Here is a 17,469-nt window from a genome sequence, read left to right as displayed (position 1 = left end):
CTAGTGTTATAGTAAACAATATTAAGTAACAATATAATTACTCACAATTTAATGTTAGTTGTTGATATGGTTACGTGAAATTAAACTATTATATTTCGTCTTATTTTATATAATTATTATAATTTTTTAAATATTTTTATAAAATATAATAAATAATTTAATTTTTTAAATTTTTAAATAAATATAATATTTTAATATAATATTTTATTTAATTTTTAACACAATACCTCATCTCATTTAATGTGAATTTTATAATCAACCGAGGAATTAGTTAATTCTATTTTGACCGAAAAAAAGAGAAGGGAGACACCTCACGTAAGAGAGACAGACACAAAAACGTGGATGAGATCGCCAAGATTTAATATGACACACATTGTTTTTAACGGAGCATGTATGGCTTCTCCGCCCCAATGACTCCCTCTTCTCCTCTTATACTCGCGCTTCGCCTTCATAATTCAATCCCTCCTCCGCGCTTCCACGTATCATTCTCGTCTGTCTCTCGCTCCATGTCTCCAGCAATGGAACCCCAAGAACGACCACAAGTGGAAGCGTCTGCGCCACGCAGCAACGACTTCTCCAGCGATGGGGTTGCTCACAAATCCAAAGTCACTGTCGTCGGTAGCGGAAACTGGGGCAGTGTGGCTGCAAAGCTCCTTGCCTCCAACACCCTTAGGCTCGGCTCTTTCCATGGTATTTGCGCTTTCTCTTTCTTGCTGATTGTTTCTGTTTTAATATGTTGTTTCGTTTTCTAATAATGCAACGTGCTTCTAAACAATATCGGATAAATGTAATTGGCACGGTGAATTGATTTTCCAAATAGCGTACGACTTGATGTAGAGAATTTCGATTTCTTTTTCCTTTGATACTTTCGTCACCGACCATAAATGGGTGTTTGACGTAATCAAGTTTGAATTTAATTTTCCTATGAAATTCAGATGAAGTGAGGATGTGGGTGTACGAGGAAACATTAACAAGTGGTGCGAAGCTCACAGATGTCATCAACAGTATCAATGTAAATAAATCAAATGACCTGCATGGCGTAAATATTATCTGTGTTTCAGTATTTCTCGATTGAAATATTTTAGTTTCTTTAACAGGAAAATGTTAAATATCTCCCTGGTGTCAAGCTCGGAAAAAATGTTGTTGCGGATCCAGACCTTGAAAATGCAGGTACGATGAGTTTGTTGCTTTTTACAGTGTCGTATTTTACGATAATGTCATATTCATTAACGTCTACAGTTTGATTTTTGGTTTTCGATTGATCACCTGGTTTGTTGTCCGGATGGGGGCATTATACAGTGAAGGATGCGAACATGTTGGTTTTTGTCACCCCGCATCAATTTATGGAGGGAATATGTAGGAAGCTTGTTGGGAAAATAAAGAGTAATGTGGAGGCTATTTCCCTTATAAAAGGAATGGAGGTCAAAATGGAAGGCCCCTGCATGATCTCTTCTCTCATCTCCCAGCAATTGGGGATTAATTGTTGTGTCCTAATGGGGGCCAACATCGCCAACGAGGTAATTAATGAAGTTATCAATAACTCTTCATGGGATTCAAATTTCACATGCCATTACATTGGTCATTGGCTTTTCCTGAAACTAGAGGCTACTTTGCAGATTGCCATGGAGAAGTTCAGCGAAGCAACAGTTGGATACAGAGAGAACAGGCAGATTGCAAATAAATGGGTTCAACTGTTTAGTACTCCCTATTTCCTGGTCACAGCTGTGGGTGCAATAGACACATTGTTCAGTCAATAACCATTAAGTTCTTAAATATTTAATAAGGGATATAAAGAACTGTAATTTCAATCATTGAAGAAACCTTGACATGAATAAAGGAATTCTCTTTGAATGATCTCTAAGACTAATATATTATAACATGGCAGAAACATTAAAGTCAAAGTGCCATTTTTTATATCGGGTATGGATAGGTATACATCGATTCAATATCTAAAGCATGCTTTTTTTGTAATTTTATTTTTATTTTTTATTTTATTAATAGGTTCAAGATGTGGAAGGGGTAGAACTATGCGGTACCCTGAAAAATGTTGTGGCCTTAGCAGCAGGTTAGTATGTAAACATAGCTCATTTATTTTCCTTTAACAAATTTAATGAGTAATGGAGAGCTTAATCACTTACGGTGCAGGTTTTGTGGATGGCTTAGAGATGGGTAATAACACAAAAGTGAGTGAAAACAATACTGACTTATCTAGAAGCTATTTAAGCTAATTCTCCTTTGCTTCACCATTCATCTCAGCTTGGCTGTTTATTTTTGCTTAGGCCGCAATCATGAGAATTGGTCTGAGAGAGATGAAGGCATTTTCCAAGTTGTTGTTTTCATCTGTTAAGGATACCACCTTCTTTGAGAGCTGTGGTGTAGCCGACCTGATCACAACTTGCTGTAAGGAAGCTGATAGATTCCTTTAATTCTCCTTACAGCATAATTTTGCTTTTAATATAACCAAACATGTATGGCAGTGGGCGGAAGAAACAGAAAAGTTGCAGAAGCTTTTGCAAAGAATGGAGGGAAAAGGTTAATCTTGCCATTTTAATGCCTAGTTGTCATCTTATAATAAAAAATATCTACGTGTGACCTTGTTCTTACTTGGCTGCAGGTCATTTGATGAGCTTGAAGCAGAGATGCTGCAGGGCCAGAAATTACAGGTTTATATTTGAAAATAACCATAATAAAGTGCTGAATTCCTCTGATAAATACAAGAGAAAAAGGTTTAATGAGTTGAACACTTGAGCTAGATAATTATAACATTTTTAGGATTAATGCACTTGAACTAGATAATTGTAACATTTTTAACATGCATAATCTACGGACACTAACAATTAAGCACCCATAAAAAAAACTACAGGAAGAAGACTGCCAGAGAACAAATTAAGTATAGCTATTTGGATCAGCTTATTAAAAAATTGTTATTTGAATTGTGAATACTTTCTACTTTTCTTCTACTGATCTGTTTTTATTTGTTTCTCAAAGGGTGTCTCAACAGCTAGGGAGGTTTATGAGGTTTTAAGTCACCGTGGATGGCTAGAGTTGTTTCCGCTTTTTGCAACGGTGCATGAGATTTGCATTGGTCATCTTCCACCATCAGCCATAGTCGAACATAGTGAGCGCAGAGCCAGATTGTCTCTACTAGATGGCTCTGCCACCCAATACTGCTGACTGTACGTTGTATTCAACAATATATTTCACAAACAGAATTTATAACAGAAGTTTTGTTCAGTTATACATCAAGCTCGAAAGGGGGTGAAACTTGAACAAGCTAAAAGATTATGCCGGGGCAACAAAAGGCTTCACTGTTTCAGTTTGGGATCAGAATGTCAAGGAGCTTCAGGCTGTTTCCATTGAAGAGTAGAATTAACCACTTCCAAATTTTCTATCATGTACTTTTCTTTTCTTTTTTGTTCCACTGTCTGGTACACGTGAATTGTACTGATTATATGTCATGCAGAATGTGTTGTCACGAAATGTCAAATTCCTCAATGGTATACCATACAAATCATACAATAACACAAGTGGGATTAATTTGCTTTCTTGATTAAGCTCCAACATTTTAGTGAATAGGTGAATCTTATTAACCAATTCAGGGTATTTTTTGACCAAGTTCACTGACCTGACAGGGAAATTGCGCCAAGTGAAGCACGAATGGAATAAATAGAGGTTTTGGAAGCGCCCGTTGAGGGGGAATTAAGGGAGGTTGGTGCGTTGGGACAAGGAAGCTGTGACCCCAAAAACTGATTTGATAAAGAGAAATTATATTTACAGTAGTGTGTAAGCACTGTTTAATTTTTTTGAAAAAAATGAATACAAGACCCATATGAAAAAAAAAAATTAATTTTTTAATAATAAACCCTACTATTTTTTAAAATGATTATGTGAAGCTTTCACACTTCATGACTTAGCCTTAATCAGAAGAAAGCTCTTGCTGGTTGTTCCGGCTTAGCCTTGAGAGCCACGATATGCAATTTCTTGGAGATCTTATAGAAAGTTGGAAATCCTGCTTTTAGGCATATTTTATGAGTCGTACTATTTTACAAGTCAATGTATAAACAAATCAGATCCAAGACAGGCTTCCATGTGTTTGGACTTTGGCGTATCAATAAGTAGGCTAGCAAATGGATATTCTTTTGACATTATGGGTACGATTGACTGAAGGAAAATCTATGCTAAAATGGTTGGTATAATGACTGAAAAAAATGAAGAGTAAGGAAAATAGAGGTACTGAACTACTCACTAGGTAATTAAAAAACAGAATTCCATTGTAACACCATACCCATTCTCATTTTCATACCATAGTTATATAGAACTGCCATAAGCCAAGCTACACAGCTGTAAAACCATGCTTTTAGAGAAAGAAAAACCCAAATAAATCCCCCACAATACCAAACCCGTGAATGAATTTTACAACTGGTTTATATGAAAAATCATCCAGTTCGTATTCTATCCAGCCGATCAACACTCTTTCGTGCTCTTTCCAGCTGGTGGTCGATGCTTTTTCGAGACTTCTCGTGGCAATCGACACTTCTCCTAGACCTTTCCACATGGTCAAATGAGATTCTTAATTTTTCTAGCTTATCAACATTGGTGGACAGATTTTTCATTTTTTCAGGCCTATCAGTGCTCTTCCTTGGTTTCTCTCTCCGATCAGTGCTCTTCCTTGAAACTTCATAAAAATCAGTACTCTTCCTAGGCTGCTCAAACTGGTCTGTGCTTCTCCTGGAACTGTATCTTTGGGAAGGAGACTTCTCAACAGTTGAGATAAATTTCTTGAGATGCCTAATATATTCAGGATAGAGCTCCAAATCGCAGTGGTTTCCTCCTTTAAGCCACAGTGGTTCATACTTCTCCTTGCACAGTTCCCAGAGTTGCTTACCATGGGAGCAATCAACAACTTCATCTGAAGTACCCTACAAAAGAATACAAAACAGTCAGATTATGAAGGAAGTAATCTGTACCAGCATGTGGTAAAATTCTCACTTATTTTTCTTAGGAGCATCTGGCAAACCAGACTTTTAACGACGAAAAATATATTACTACTTTCCCCTCTCACTGATGGTGACTTCTTACTTATTTGACCATCGCTAATAAACTATGTCCAACTTGCCAATCTTCCAAAACTGGCAATTTGTACTCACCAACATGACAACTATCTTCTTGTTTAACTTTGAATTGAACCTCTTTACTGGGGCTTCAAGACATGCAGCACCACTTTAATCAGACTTGATTGATAAAAAAAAAAAAAAAACAACCATAGGACGACACAAAAGTTGTAATTGGTGATAAACTAAGATTGTATATATTCACTCGGCAGTAAAAATTTTAAAAAGGAAATAATATCAAAATGCCTCAAGCACAAGCAAACAAGATTTCCCCAATTTATGTTAACTTCCACCGTATCAAATTATATTTTGATGTGACAATAGGCAGCATATTAAAGAAGAAATAAAATCCAGTCTCATACATCTAAAATTAATATGATGATGATATTTAGCATGTGCGATTATAAAACAGAAAAATTTAGATTAGCATACTTACATGAATGATAAGAACAGGACAATTGACCAGTGGGATTTTGTCAATATTCTGCACTCAAACAACAGAAAGCAGTATCCTATTAAATTAAACAATTCATTAATGTATTGATCAAGCCTAATAAATATGAAAGGAAATCCAAACATAATTATATTACCTTATAAATGTCAAACCAGTATGTGCGCTTTACAGGATACATGACCCTTAAGCCAGAGAGTATGGGACTATGCAGAACAACAGCTCTTAATTGGGGCAATCGAGCTGCAAGGTCCAAAGTGGGGCCACTACCAACAGATTGCCCATAAAGGATGATATCTTCCTGCTTAGTACCATAGCTTTCCTCAAGACACTTGTATGCAGCTTCAATATCAGCATATGTATTCTGCTCACTAGGCTGCAAGGCGGAAAGAGATGCTTTAAGATGATACTTTCAATATTGACCACTATTGCCACATTAGTTACAGAACAAGGTAGTTTTGTAAGAAAAATTTTCAAATTTCCAACAAACCTTTCCAGATGATTGCCCATATCCAGAATAGTCATACCTGCACAGAATTACCCATCTGTATGAGAAAGCTGCTATTTTTATGCTTTGTCAGACACTTCGTCTCCAGATAAGACATTCTTACAAAGTATAACTCATCAACAAGAATATCATAAATACATCTAATAAGAAACCCATACTTAGAAACTCGTGGACCAATCACACCATAATGTACTCAATATTGGGCATGGGGCTTGCCTATCCACACCAGACAACAAGCACGAGGTAGTATTTATGCAGTAACACATAATTATCTAGTTAACATGCGTGAGTCCAAAATGGGAGGTTTAGTGTGAGTTCACAAAAGGGGAGTGAGTTTACTGTTCATCACGGTCACAATTTACAAAGCTCTGCCTCCCATGCACCACCCACCATTCTGTTCCCCCCACCTTTTGTTCAACTTATCAAAAAGAGCCAGAACCCACTCCCCAATTCTGGCCGTGATCAATTGATCAGCCTACAATGCAAACCGCACGATCGCTACACAGAATTATTGCGGAATTCACAAAGAGATGGCACGTGTTCACTTTCGATGAGGGCAAAGGTAGATCAAACGAAGAAAATACAACACCAAAACTACTAATTGATTTATATATCAACAACGCAACTCAAGTTATACGAAATTTTAATTCCAATCAAATCTTGAAGCTAAATTTTTTTTTGATAGATTTGAAGCTAAATCAATCACTCTAGAACTCGAACTAACCAACTGAATCTCAATTTTTAGCTAATTGTCAACAATCCAAGCTTAACGTACAGAATTTGCACTTATGAAACCAAAGCAGGATACAACCAAAATCACCCACAAAGTTCCTAGCAAACCACATCTTAAACCTAGAACTAGCAAAAAAACCAATTAGCCAAACTCGAAAATCAGTAAGAACAAAGCAAGGAGAGCCCAAAATTTTACGGCACCCAGATGCCAAAACTAACCAAACAACGAGAAAAAATACTAAGAAGTTCAAATCTTGCTTGAATAGACAGAGGGAAAAAAAGACAGCAGCGAAATTCAGAGTACCCCATGAGATTGACGCGGAGGTGGATGCTCAATTCAATGAAGAGTTCGTACATCTGGCCCAGATCGGCAGCGTTGCCGTGAGAGTAAAGCAGAGTAGAGGTGGCCATGGGGTGCCGAATGTAGATGGCGACAATCTCGGTGCCCCGGCGAGTCGGCAATTTGAGAACCTCGACGTTTTCGCGGTGGGGAAACGGGCTGAGAAGCAGGAGACCCGTGAGGTCGTCCTTGACCAGCTTGTACGAAGGTGGGTTCGGAGGGAAGAAGGCAAACTTGGCCGCCATGGACGACGTCACCCCACCCATCTGTGTGTGTGTGTCTCTCTCTCTCTCTCTGTCTCTTGTCTCTCTCTCTGTCTCTCAGTTCTGTCTCTGCCTTGAAGTTTCTAATCTTCGTTTTTCTTTTGTTAATACACTAAGACTGAAGCGGTTCAGATCGACATTCTATTTTGCATCTCTTTTTGTTTTCTCCTCTTTTACAGAAGATGGAACTTTTTACAATAAGAAAAAGATAGAGAAGGAAGAAAAAGCTTCTTGTTTCTACGGTGGCTGTTTGAGAGGAAGATGAGAAAAGAGACTAAAAGAGTCCACACTCACAGTCAGAGAGAGAGAGAGAGAGAGAGATACCTCTTTGCTTGCTTGATAGCTTTTACTCTTTCTTGCCTTTCCTTTTTTTGTTTTTCTTTATTAATTTTTGTTGCACTTTGGGTCACACTAAGCATGGAATGATGATGGAAGTAGGGTCGGACTCAAAACTCGTAACATACATTACAATAATACACCAAGTTTGCTTCTTTCTTAATTCTTATTTTGGTACCGTTAAACCCGTCATGTGCATAAAGCAAGTTGTCTATTTTGGACTCTTACACGTGGACTTTTATACTTTGAGGATTAGTTCCCCCCCCCCCCCCCCCCCCCCCCCCCCCTCGCCCCTTTCTTCTTTGTTTTACAATTGATGTTGATAATTCGATCCGAATTCATTTGATTTTTGAAAAGACATTCAAATGTTATGGTGTAGGAAGTGTTGAGCTGAACAGGGAAGGGGCATGGGCATGTTAGCAAAAGGATTGAGAGGGATATAAGAGAGAGAACTTTTAGTGGAATGATATGATGGTAACAAGCCTTGTTCCTCCCAAGAACAGCATTCCAAGGAAGTTATTTATTTGGAGATGTACCATTGTAACACATCTCTTTATTTATTTTTAAAGTCCTAGTGAAGTGACTGTAAGCCAGCTGGAATGTATGCAAACGAGGACACATCCATCGACCTTTGAGATATGGTTTATAGCAATCCTTTGACGTTTCCTTTAATTTCTCACAATTAAACAAAAAATGTAATCGGGTTCTAAGTGGCGAGACTCTTCTTGACATTCCATCCAGCTTGGCTTCATTACCAATGCGACACGTAGTCATTAGGAAACAGAGATCCAGCTTGCAAGGTAGCACTACTGATGCTTCCAAGGGAACGCAAAAGGGATGATAGACAATAATAGGCCATTTCTGAGGTGCCAGAATATAAATCTAAAATCACAAGTTGAAAATGTAATACGACACTCTTTCCTTCACTTCAATCCTCCCGTACCCTTTACTTACGAATGATGGCAAAAACAAAAACATTCTTAAAATATGGACATAAACATGAACACATGCACACCAACATGATTGGGATCTTATTCGAAGAACTCCTAACCAGACATGCTGCAGATAACAAAAGATTGATCCAATGAAAATAGCACCACCGATCTTAACGAATACTTCGAATCCCAAGACAGTACCAGAGCAAAAAGTTTCGCAGAGAGATGTATAAAATAAGATTTGAACATACTGATATTATATTGTGGTTTAGTCAAAACTAATCACTTTGATTTTCTGGTCTACCAATATCAGGTAGGACCCCTATACATATGTATATGTGCACAGAGAGAGAGAGAGAGAGAAAGGCAACAAACCATTATAATAGCCACACCTCATGGACCCTATTTTAAGGACTGTGCTTAGAATCAAGGTCACAAGACAAGCACTAATCTTGTAGGTAAAATGACTTAATAACAGCTGATGCAGAATTAAAGGTGACTGAATAATGGGATGCCTGTGTCTTCATGTGGTCCATAAAATTTAATCAAATGAAAGAGAAAGTCAGAAAGATGCCGTGGGTCTCACTCACCTTAACTCTATCTTCTTGTTTTGGGATTGGAGGAGGATGAGACATGTCTGTTGGCCGCAGAACTGTTTGAAAATGACTCACATGATATATATATATATATATATATATGGGTGGTTCCTATGGTTCTACTTTCTGAAAACAAATGACAGAACTATGTCTAACCCACCTAAGGAAACCCGTGAGAAAGTTTTATTAGTTATCTGGGGTGATCAGCACCAGACTAACATTTCAGAAACCTGCACCGTCATTGTTCCCAATTACACGTATTGTGTGAATCTACTATGGTGCCCTATATGCCAAAGGACCCTCTTGCAAATATTTAATGTTTAGCACGGCAAATGGGGGTGCCCTATAACACAAGGGAAAAAAGGTCAAAACCTTTCTGGGCCCAGTTTAATATGGAAGCGCGCCCAATAATATTAGGCAGACGCACTTGGTGCTGCGGTACTTGTCGGCACTGAGCAGATCTAATTTGACTGGGTCCCGTCAGTAACGAGGAGGGGTTGTCCCTTCTATCAAAGATCGGTGGTGCCAAGATCGTGGGAAACGTGAGCAAACGAGCGCTCTGAAGAAAAGTTTTAATTTTTTTTTAATTTTTGGTGATGTTCACGTGAAACAAAGTTTCTAAAAAGAAAAACTCAAATGCAGCATACGGGAGAAGGCAGCGTGCTCGACATCATGCAGTCCATAGATTAACTCATTTCCCTTGCAACATGCAGTCCATAGATTAAGTAGTCTTCTATATCTGAAAAATAGAATTAAAACACAAAATTAGACTTCTGTTACTCAATAAACAAGTCATTTCCAAGATGAAAAGTCACAAACAAATACCAATCAAAGAAAAAATGGCACTACCAAGGCCACTTTTCTTCCCAGCAACATTGATCTTCATTTTCCCAACCTGAACTGACTAAATAGCCCTTAGAATCACAGCCATGAATCAACATATTTCACATAGAACAAAGAGCTATGTTCATACCCTGATATAAGTGACAGAAATTCCAAGAGTTCCAAATCAGAACAATTGTCCCAAAATCCTACTCAGTGACCTGCCTTCTCGCTAGATGCAAGGTATCATGGCCGTTTTCACCCTTCTTTTCCTAGACAGGCATCAAATAACTCTTCAAAGTATCTTACTGTTGACATTCTAAGATTCAACATCTTTTTCTCAGCCTTACTTTTTTTTTTTTTATTGGTTACATCTCTTTTCCAAACTTACTAAAGAAGCAATTGTATCTTTCTACACTTCCCACTGTAATCTTCAAATTGGTAAAATTATAACAAATCTTACAATTATGTTCACTTTTATGAAATTGGCTGCGTGGCCCAACTAGAGTAGGGGGCACGGCTGAATATAAAAATCCTACCTTTTTCTTTTCCTCTCTTGGCTGATCTACAATCTACCTTACTTACTATAATCTTCATTCTGAATAATCCTTCAGGACTACAATATTACAACTGTTTGGCTGATCTTAATTCACAACAAATCTTTTGAACTGTCACAACCTTGATTCAATGTCTTCTAAGTGTTTTATGCAAAAGACGTGTACATTTAGATATATAGATGCCTTATGACACACATATATGTTCCATCACTATCTCCATGGACAGACACACCCAATAAATGCATATGAAAACCCAGTTTTTGTCATCCCCTCTCAGTTAATTATAAATTACTCATTTGCAAAACAGAGAACCACAATTTCAATAATTAATAATGGGAGAGAGGTTAAAGACTAGAAAATAAGCGAAAATCTTTGATCTTAGAATGTCACAAAATAATCAACAGTCCACATCAAAAGGCAAACAGAAAAGTGTAACAAATAAAGGAGATGACTTTTTCATAGAAAACAAGGCTTCTCAAACATAAATACTCAGATTCCTGCCATTAGCGTTCAAAACTACACCTAAGCCAGCAGAAATAATTCCACGGTCACATTATGCAATACTCACATCCCAATATATTATCCTAGTCGTGCACTTGTTATTGACAAATAAATCACGTCCATGCTAAAAGCAGAAAAAATTAACAGTTCACCATAAGCAGACATGCTAAAGTGCAGCATACAGGACGAGAAATGCAAGGGTCTCTACCCCTAAAGGTCTAGTTCTAATCTACAACAAAATCAGCCTTTAGATCAACTGATCAGTAAAGCCAAGTTCATAATTTCCAAACAAACATATGCTACAATCCAAAAGCCCCATGCATATACATTCATACATACATCAATATAAACCCGGATAGATGTATCCTATTCCACAATAAAAAAAAATAGCAATATACTTCAAAACAGCTTAAAATTAGACAGGTTATATTACCAGAAAGCCTGCGCAAGGATGACACGCACATATCGAGAAATGGTCCAAATTTCTCATATTTTACCGATCAAAAAAAGAAAAATGTAAGAATACAAAATCAACCAATCTCTTCCAATATTTAGCCTAAAAGAAGGACAAAGTAGTCGTTTTCAGCATCAAAACACTAAATTTCAAATTAAACAAGTTAGCGAATCTGATACTGTCCGCAAAACATCATCAAGTCTCACCTAAAAATGGCACCTAAGTCTGCCTCCCGAGACGCTTCCTCAGTTTCTGGTACTTGTGCTTGTTCATCTTTCTCTTCCTCTTCTTCTTCACACTATCTGCCCAGACGGTCCCGCAATCACCAAGCGCCGCGTCCTCTGCCTCAGACGGGACCGACAAAGTTGAGCAAAACGGGTTTAAGTAAAACGCAAATGGGAAGCTTGGGTAAATCCTTGAAAACTCGGAATGGGTCAAGTTCTCTGCTTTGTGTGAACCCAGAAACGGAGTTGGATCGGTGGGTTCGATGAGACAGGTCTGGGAAAATATAAGAGATGCTGTAGGATTCGGGGCTTGTGGATTTTGCAAAGCGGCGATGAATCTTGCGGCTGGCGATTTTCTGAGGAGCTTGAGGAACCCTGAAGCCATTGAAGTCGAGGCAGGAATGCCGCCGAGGGGTCACCCCCAGTGGGGGTGGGGGGTTGAAGGTGAATTGAGATGTGATGTTCCGATCAGGGGATGCCGTCGCTTTAAGGAGATGTTTGTTAATAGGGATCTGATTATCCTTTTCTATGATCATAAAAAAATATTCGAGGAACTTGGCTTTTACCTAATTTTAAACAAACAAACAAACAAAAGGAAACTACAAACTAGACTGTAATTTGTCAAACACAGAATCGCCCGCCCCCCCCCCCCCCCCGCGCTGCAGGATCCAACTATAGACCAAAATCATAAGACCGACGATCCACCACTGAGGAAAAGCCGCTAGCTCCTAAGTTCCAATTTTACGAGAAAGATAAAAGGGTTTGGAATTGTGGTAGAAAAATATTGTTTTTTTTTTTTTTTTTTTTTTTTTTTTTTTTTTTTTAAGTAAAGTTTAAATCTCTATATTTTAAATGGGCTTTGTTACGTATAGTCGGTAAATGCAGTCGGCGTGCAGTCGGTTGTACGGAATGAATAAAAAAAAATTATAAAAAATTTTTCTATATTCAATGGGACCTACATGAATAAAAAAAAGTTATAAAAATAATTTTTTTTTCATATAGGTCCCGTATTAATTTATTTTTTTATAGCCGACTGCACGCCGACTACATCTGCCGACTGTAAAAAGTATTTCTCATTTTAAATATTTGTTTAGATAAACATGCACCGAAAATTCTTTTAAAGTTAGTTGCTGTTGTAAAATAACATTGTTGTAAAATAAATTGTATAACCACTTTGAACTAACCATCAAATGCATAGTGCATAGTGCTAGCATAGTGCTAACATAGTGAATTGGCCGACATATGCATAGTGCATAGTGCTAGCATAGTGAGTTGACCGACATATGCATAATGCATAGTGCTAGCATAGTTCCCTTTGTACGCCTATATATATCGTTGAATTCTTTAAGAAATTCATAAGTTTCATAACTTCTCTGAACTCTATCTCTCTCTCATTTCGATAGTTTTATAACACGTTATCAGCACGAAAGTTCTGACGATTTTGAAGCTAGTAGTCCTTTACTTCAAGTATGTCTTTCAATATATTTTTGTAGTTTTCAAAATGAATATGAAATATTAAACATACTTATGTTCCTGATTTATATATATAGAAAATGTCAAATCTTACAAAATTGAAATTCGTTGCTCTTGACATTTCTGGGAAAAATTATTTATCTTGGATCCTTGATGCTGAGATCCATCTGGATGCAATGAACCTGGGAGATACAATTAAAGAAGGAAATCAAGGGTCCCTGCAGGACCGTGCTAAGGCAATGATTTTCCTTCGACACCATCTTCATGAAGAATTAAAAACTGAGTATCTAACGATGAAAGATCCATTTATTTTGTGGAATGATTTAAGGGAGAAATATGAACACCAGAAAACTGTAATCCTCCCAAAAGCTCATCATGATTGAATGCACCTGAGGTTGCAAGACTTCAAGAGTGTTAGTGAGTATAACTCTGCACTCTTTAAAATTAACTCGCTATTGAAATTATGTGGTGAAAAAGTCACTGATGATGACTTGTTAGTGAAGACATATACTACTTTTCATGCCTCGAATGTGCTCCTGTAGCAGCAGTATCGAGAGCGAAAGTTCAAGAAATATTCTGAACTTATATCTTGTCTTCTATTAGCTGAGCAAAATAATGAGCTTTTATTAAGGAATCATCAATCACGTCCTACTAGTTCTATATCATTCCCTGAAGTGAATGGTACTAGATTTACATCATTCCCAGAAGTGAATGGTGCATCTTTTCAAAGAAAAAAGGGGCGTGGACGTGGTAAGAAAAACTATAGAAGTGGAGGTCCTAGAAGTGACCACACTAAAAGGGAAAATAATAGATATACACCGTACCACCAGAAGTGGTTCAACTCAGAGAATGGCAAAGGTCCTCAAAATAAATTTGTAAAGAAATTTGAAGATGGATGCCATAGATGTGGTATGACTGGACATTGGTCTCGTACCTGTCCTACAGCTAAGCACTTGGTTGACTTATACCAATCTTCTATAAAAGAAAAAATAAAGAAATTTGAAACAAATTTTGCTGAACCATCATATGCTTTAGATTCTATAGATGAAGAAGATATTACAAGCCTTGATGTTTCTGATTTCTTTGAGGATTCTAGTGGTAGAGTTAATCATGGAAGTGTTCCTTTTTAATTAATGTATTTCCTTCACATTATTGTAAAATATTTTTATTCTGCAATGTTTTGTAGTAATGAAAGTTTTATATATTTTGTAGAATCATGAGTCTTATTGATGAACTTTCTATTTCCGAGATGAATAATAAAGATGTATGTCTGGCTGACAGTGCTACAACTCACACAATTCTTAAGGATAAAAAATATTTTCAAAATCTAACATTGATTAAAGCCTATATTCATACCATTTCTGGTTCGTCGAATCTAATTGAAGGCTCCGGAAGAGCTTATATTGTGTTGCCTAATGGCACCAAATTTTGTATTGATGATGCTCTATTTTCTTCATAATCCAGAAGAAATTTATTGAGTTTTAAAGATATACATCGTAATGGTTGTCATATTGAAACCATTAACGAAGACAAGAAAGAGCATCTTCTCATTACTAAAATAATTTCGAGCCAGAAGCTCGTATTAGAAAAACTGTCTGCCCTCTCATCTGGATTGTATTATACAGAAATGAGAACAATTGAATCACATGTTGTAATGCACCAGAAGTGCATTGATCCCAAAATATTTATGACTTGGCATGATCACCTTGGACATCCGGGATCAATAATGATGAGGCGAATAATTGATAATTCGTATGGGCATCCCCTAAAGAATCAGAAGATTATCTTACCCAATGAATATCCATGCTCTGCATGTTCTCAAGGTAAATTGATTATTAAACCATCTATCTCAAAGATTGTTTTTGAATCTCCATCTTTTTTACAAAGGATTCACGGAAATATATGTGGGCCTATTCAACCATCAAGTGGACCGTTCAGATATTTTATGGTTTTAATTGATGCATCAAGTCGATGGTCACATGTTTGTCTACTTTCCACTAGAAATGCTGCATTTGCTAAACTTCTTGCACAAATAATTAAGCTACGAGCACAATTCCCTGACTATCCAATTAAAACTATTCGATTGGATAATGCAGGAGAATTTACATCTCAAACTTTTGATAATTATTGCATGTCAATAGGAATAGATGCTGAACATCCAGTTGCCCACACACACACTCAAAATGGTTTAGCTGAATCATTGATTAAAAGGCTTCAGCTAATCGCTAGACCTTTACTCATGAAATCAAATCTTCCTATTTCTACTTGGGGACATGCTATAATTCATGCAGCATCATTAATTCGAGTTAGACCATCAGCATATCACAAATATTCACCATTACAGCTTGCATTTGGTCAGCAACCAAATATTTCTCATCTTCGTATTTTTGGATGTACTGTATATGTTCCAATTGCACTCCCACAACGTACAAAGATGGGCCCTCAACGTAGACTTGGGATATATGTTGGGTTTGATTCTCCATCTATTATCAGATACCTTGAGCCTCTTACAGGGGATATGTTTAAGGCACATTTTGAGGATTGTCATTTTGACGAATCCATTTTTCCAACATTGGGTAATGAGAAGTCAGTGGCTGAAGCACGACAGGAAATTACTTGGAAAAATAAAGCTCTTTCCCAATTTGATCCTCGTACAAAAGAATGTAATCTAAAGGTTCAAAAGATTATTCATTTGCAAAGTGTTGCAAACCAATTACCGGATGTATTTACTGACACTAAAGGTGTGGTAAAATCATATATTCCTGCTGTTAATGTTCCAGCAAGGACTGCAGTCCCTGAAGGACAAGTTGCCAAAATAGTAATAGGCGAGTCTAAGATACGCCTGAAGCGTGGACGGCCTATTGGTGCTAAGGACAAAATTCCTCGGAGGAGGAAAATACAAAATGAATTTGGTACTCCTGAAGAGTCCATACCAACACAGGCCATAAGAGTAATTGATGCTCCTGAAGAGAGTAAATTTCATGAGAAAGAACCTCCTGAAAAGGTATTTCATGAAATGTCTTCCCTTGAAGAGGGACAGGTACCTAAAAATAACGAGACTTCGATACATTTCATGAGTACATGAGAAATTTTGAATAGAAATAAAACTGTTGTCGACAACATATTTTCATATAAAATGACTCTTGACATTACCAGAAGTAATGAAGAAATTGAGTCAAGAACTGTCGAAGAATGTCGACGTAAAGATGACTGGCCAAAATGGAAATCAGCTATTGAAGCTGAATTAAACTCGCTAGCAAAGCGAGAGGTCTTTGGACCAATTATACAAACACCAAAGGGTGTAATGCCCGTTGGATATAAATGGGTATTTATACGTAAGCGTAATGAAAGCAATGAAATTGTGCGATATAAAGCACGACTTATTGCACAAGGTTTCCTGCAGAAACCGGGGATTGATTATGAGGAAACATACTCTCCTGTTATGGATGCGATCACATTCAGATATTTGATTAGTTTGGCAGTTATAAAAAGATTGAATATGCAATTGATGGATGTGGTCACTGCATGTTTATATGGATCATTAGATCATGACATATATATGAAAATCCCTGAAGGATATAAAATGCCTGAAGCTTCTAATCTGAGTACATCCATAAGTATGTATTCTATTAAACTTCAAAAATCTTTATATGGGTTAAAGCAATCCGGACGCATGTGGTATAAACGCCTTAGCGAATATTTATTGAAAGAAGGATTTGAGAATAATCCAATATGCCCATGTGTTTTTATTAAGAAATCAGACTCCGAATTTGTTATTATTGCGGTTTATGTTGATGATCTAAATCTTGTTGGAACTCCTGAAGAGATCAGAAGAACCGCTACATATTTAAAGAATGAATTTGAAATGAAGGATCTTGGCAAAACGAAATTTTGTCTCGGCCTGCAGCTCGAGCATTTGCCAAATGGAATTCTCATTCATCAGTCAAATTATACAGAGAAAGTCTTGAAACACTTTTACATGGACAAATCACATCTCCTGAGTACTCCAATGGTTGTTCGATCACTTGATGTGCAGAAGGATCCATTTCGTCCTTGTGAAGACAATGAAGAAATTCTTGGTTCTGAAATACCTTATCTCAGTGTAATTGGAGCCCTGATGTATCTTGCAAATTGCACTCGGCCTGATATTGCATTTTCAGTTAATT

At 37.1% G+C, this 17,469-nt stretch overlaps 2 protein-coding genes and 1 long non-coding RNA gene across 4 annotated transcripts; 1 reads left to right on the top strand and 2 right to left on the bottom strand.

The window, feature by feature from the left end:
• Positions 1-348: 348 nt before the first annotated feature.
• Positions 349-3,480, top strand: LOC122302677 (glycerol-3-phosphate dehydrogenase [NAD(+)]-like). Its single transcript, XM_043114063.1, has 11 exons — positions 349-690; positions 936-1,012; positions 1,098-1,170; positions 1,300-1,517; positions 1,617-1,724; positions 2,002-2,065; positions 2,146-2,183; positions 2,280-2,400; positions 2,478-2,532; positions 2,615-2,663; positions 2,989-3,480. The coding sequence occupies exons 1-11, from the start codon at positions 390-392 to the stop codon at positions 3,172-3,174; spliced, it is 1,290 nt and encodes a 429-aa protein (XP_042969997.1). The 5' UTR covers positions 349-389; the 3' UTR covers positions 3,175-3,480.
• A 770-nt stretch (positions 3,481-4,250) lies between these two features.
• Positions 4,251-7,795, bottom strand: LOC122302678 (alpha/beta hydrolase domain-containing protein 17B-like). Its single transcript, XM_043114064.1, has 5 exons — positions 7,107-7,795; positions 6,053-6,089; positions 5,702-5,938; positions 5,548-5,595; positions 4,251-4,919 (listed from the first exon to the last, which is right to left on the bottom strand). Exons 1-5 carry the CDS (start codon positions 7,406-7,408, stop codon positions 4,437-4,439), a joined length of 1,107 nt encoding a protein of 368 aa, XP_042969998.1. The 5' UTR covers positions 7,409-7,795; the 3' UTR covers positions 4,251-4,436.
• Positions 7,796-9,433: 1,638 nt separating this feature from the next.
• Positions 9,434-12,582, bottom strand: LOC122302676. Of its 2 annotated transcripts, XR_006240499.1 has the most exons (3): positions 11,813-12,495; positions 9,920-10,011; positions 9,434-9,831 (listed from the first exon to the last, which is right to left on the bottom strand). It is a non-coding gene; the product is annotated as an uncharacterized LOC122302676 (long non-coding RNA). The 2 variants fall into 2 exon arrangements; XR_006240498.1 differs by lacking the exon at positions 9,434-9,831 and having other exon boundaries at positions 9,833-10,011; positions 11,813-12,582.
• Positions 12,583-17,469: the final 4,887 nt, after the last annotated feature.

Source organism: Carya illinoinensis, chromosome 3, assembly GCF_018687715.1.
Source record: "Carya illinoinensis cultivar Pawnee chromosome 3, C.illinoinensisPawnee_v1, whole genome shotgun sequence".
NCBI classification, from domain to species: Eukaryota; Viridiplantae; Streptophyta; class Magnoliopsida; order Fagales; family Juglandaceae; genus Carya; species Carya illinoinensis.
The sequence above is the reverse complement of the archived record's forward strand: the minus strand, read 5'-3'. Positions and strand labels throughout refer to the sequence as shown.

Excerpts from the sequence above, each read along its gene's own strand:
- LOC122302677 (XM_043114063.1), top strand. The coding sequence starts at position 390 with ATGTATGGCTTCTCCGCCCCAATGACTCCCTCTTCTCCTCTTATACTC. Across the intron at positions 1,171-1,299 it reads TCCAGACCTTGAAAATGCAG|TGAAGGATGCGAACATGTTG; the intron begins GTACGATGAGTT and ends GGCATTATACAG. Across the intron at positions 1,725-2,001 it reads CCTATTTCCTGGTCACAGCT|GTTCAAGATGTGGAAGGGGT; the intron begins GTGGGTGCAATA and ends TTTTATTAATAG.
- LOC122302678 (XM_043114064.1), bottom strand. The coding sequence starts at position 7,408 with ATGGGTGGGGTGACGTCGTCCATGGCGGCCAAGTTTGCCTTCTTCCCT. Across the intron at positions 5,596-5,701 it reads ACTGGTTTGACATTTATAAG|AATATTGACAAAATCCCACT; the intron begins GTAATATAATTA and ends GTTTGAGTGCAG. Across the intron at positions 4,920-5,547 it reads GTCCTGTTCTTATCATTCAT|GGTACTTCAGATGAAGTTGT; the intron begins GTAAGTATGCTA and ends ATTCTTTTGTAG.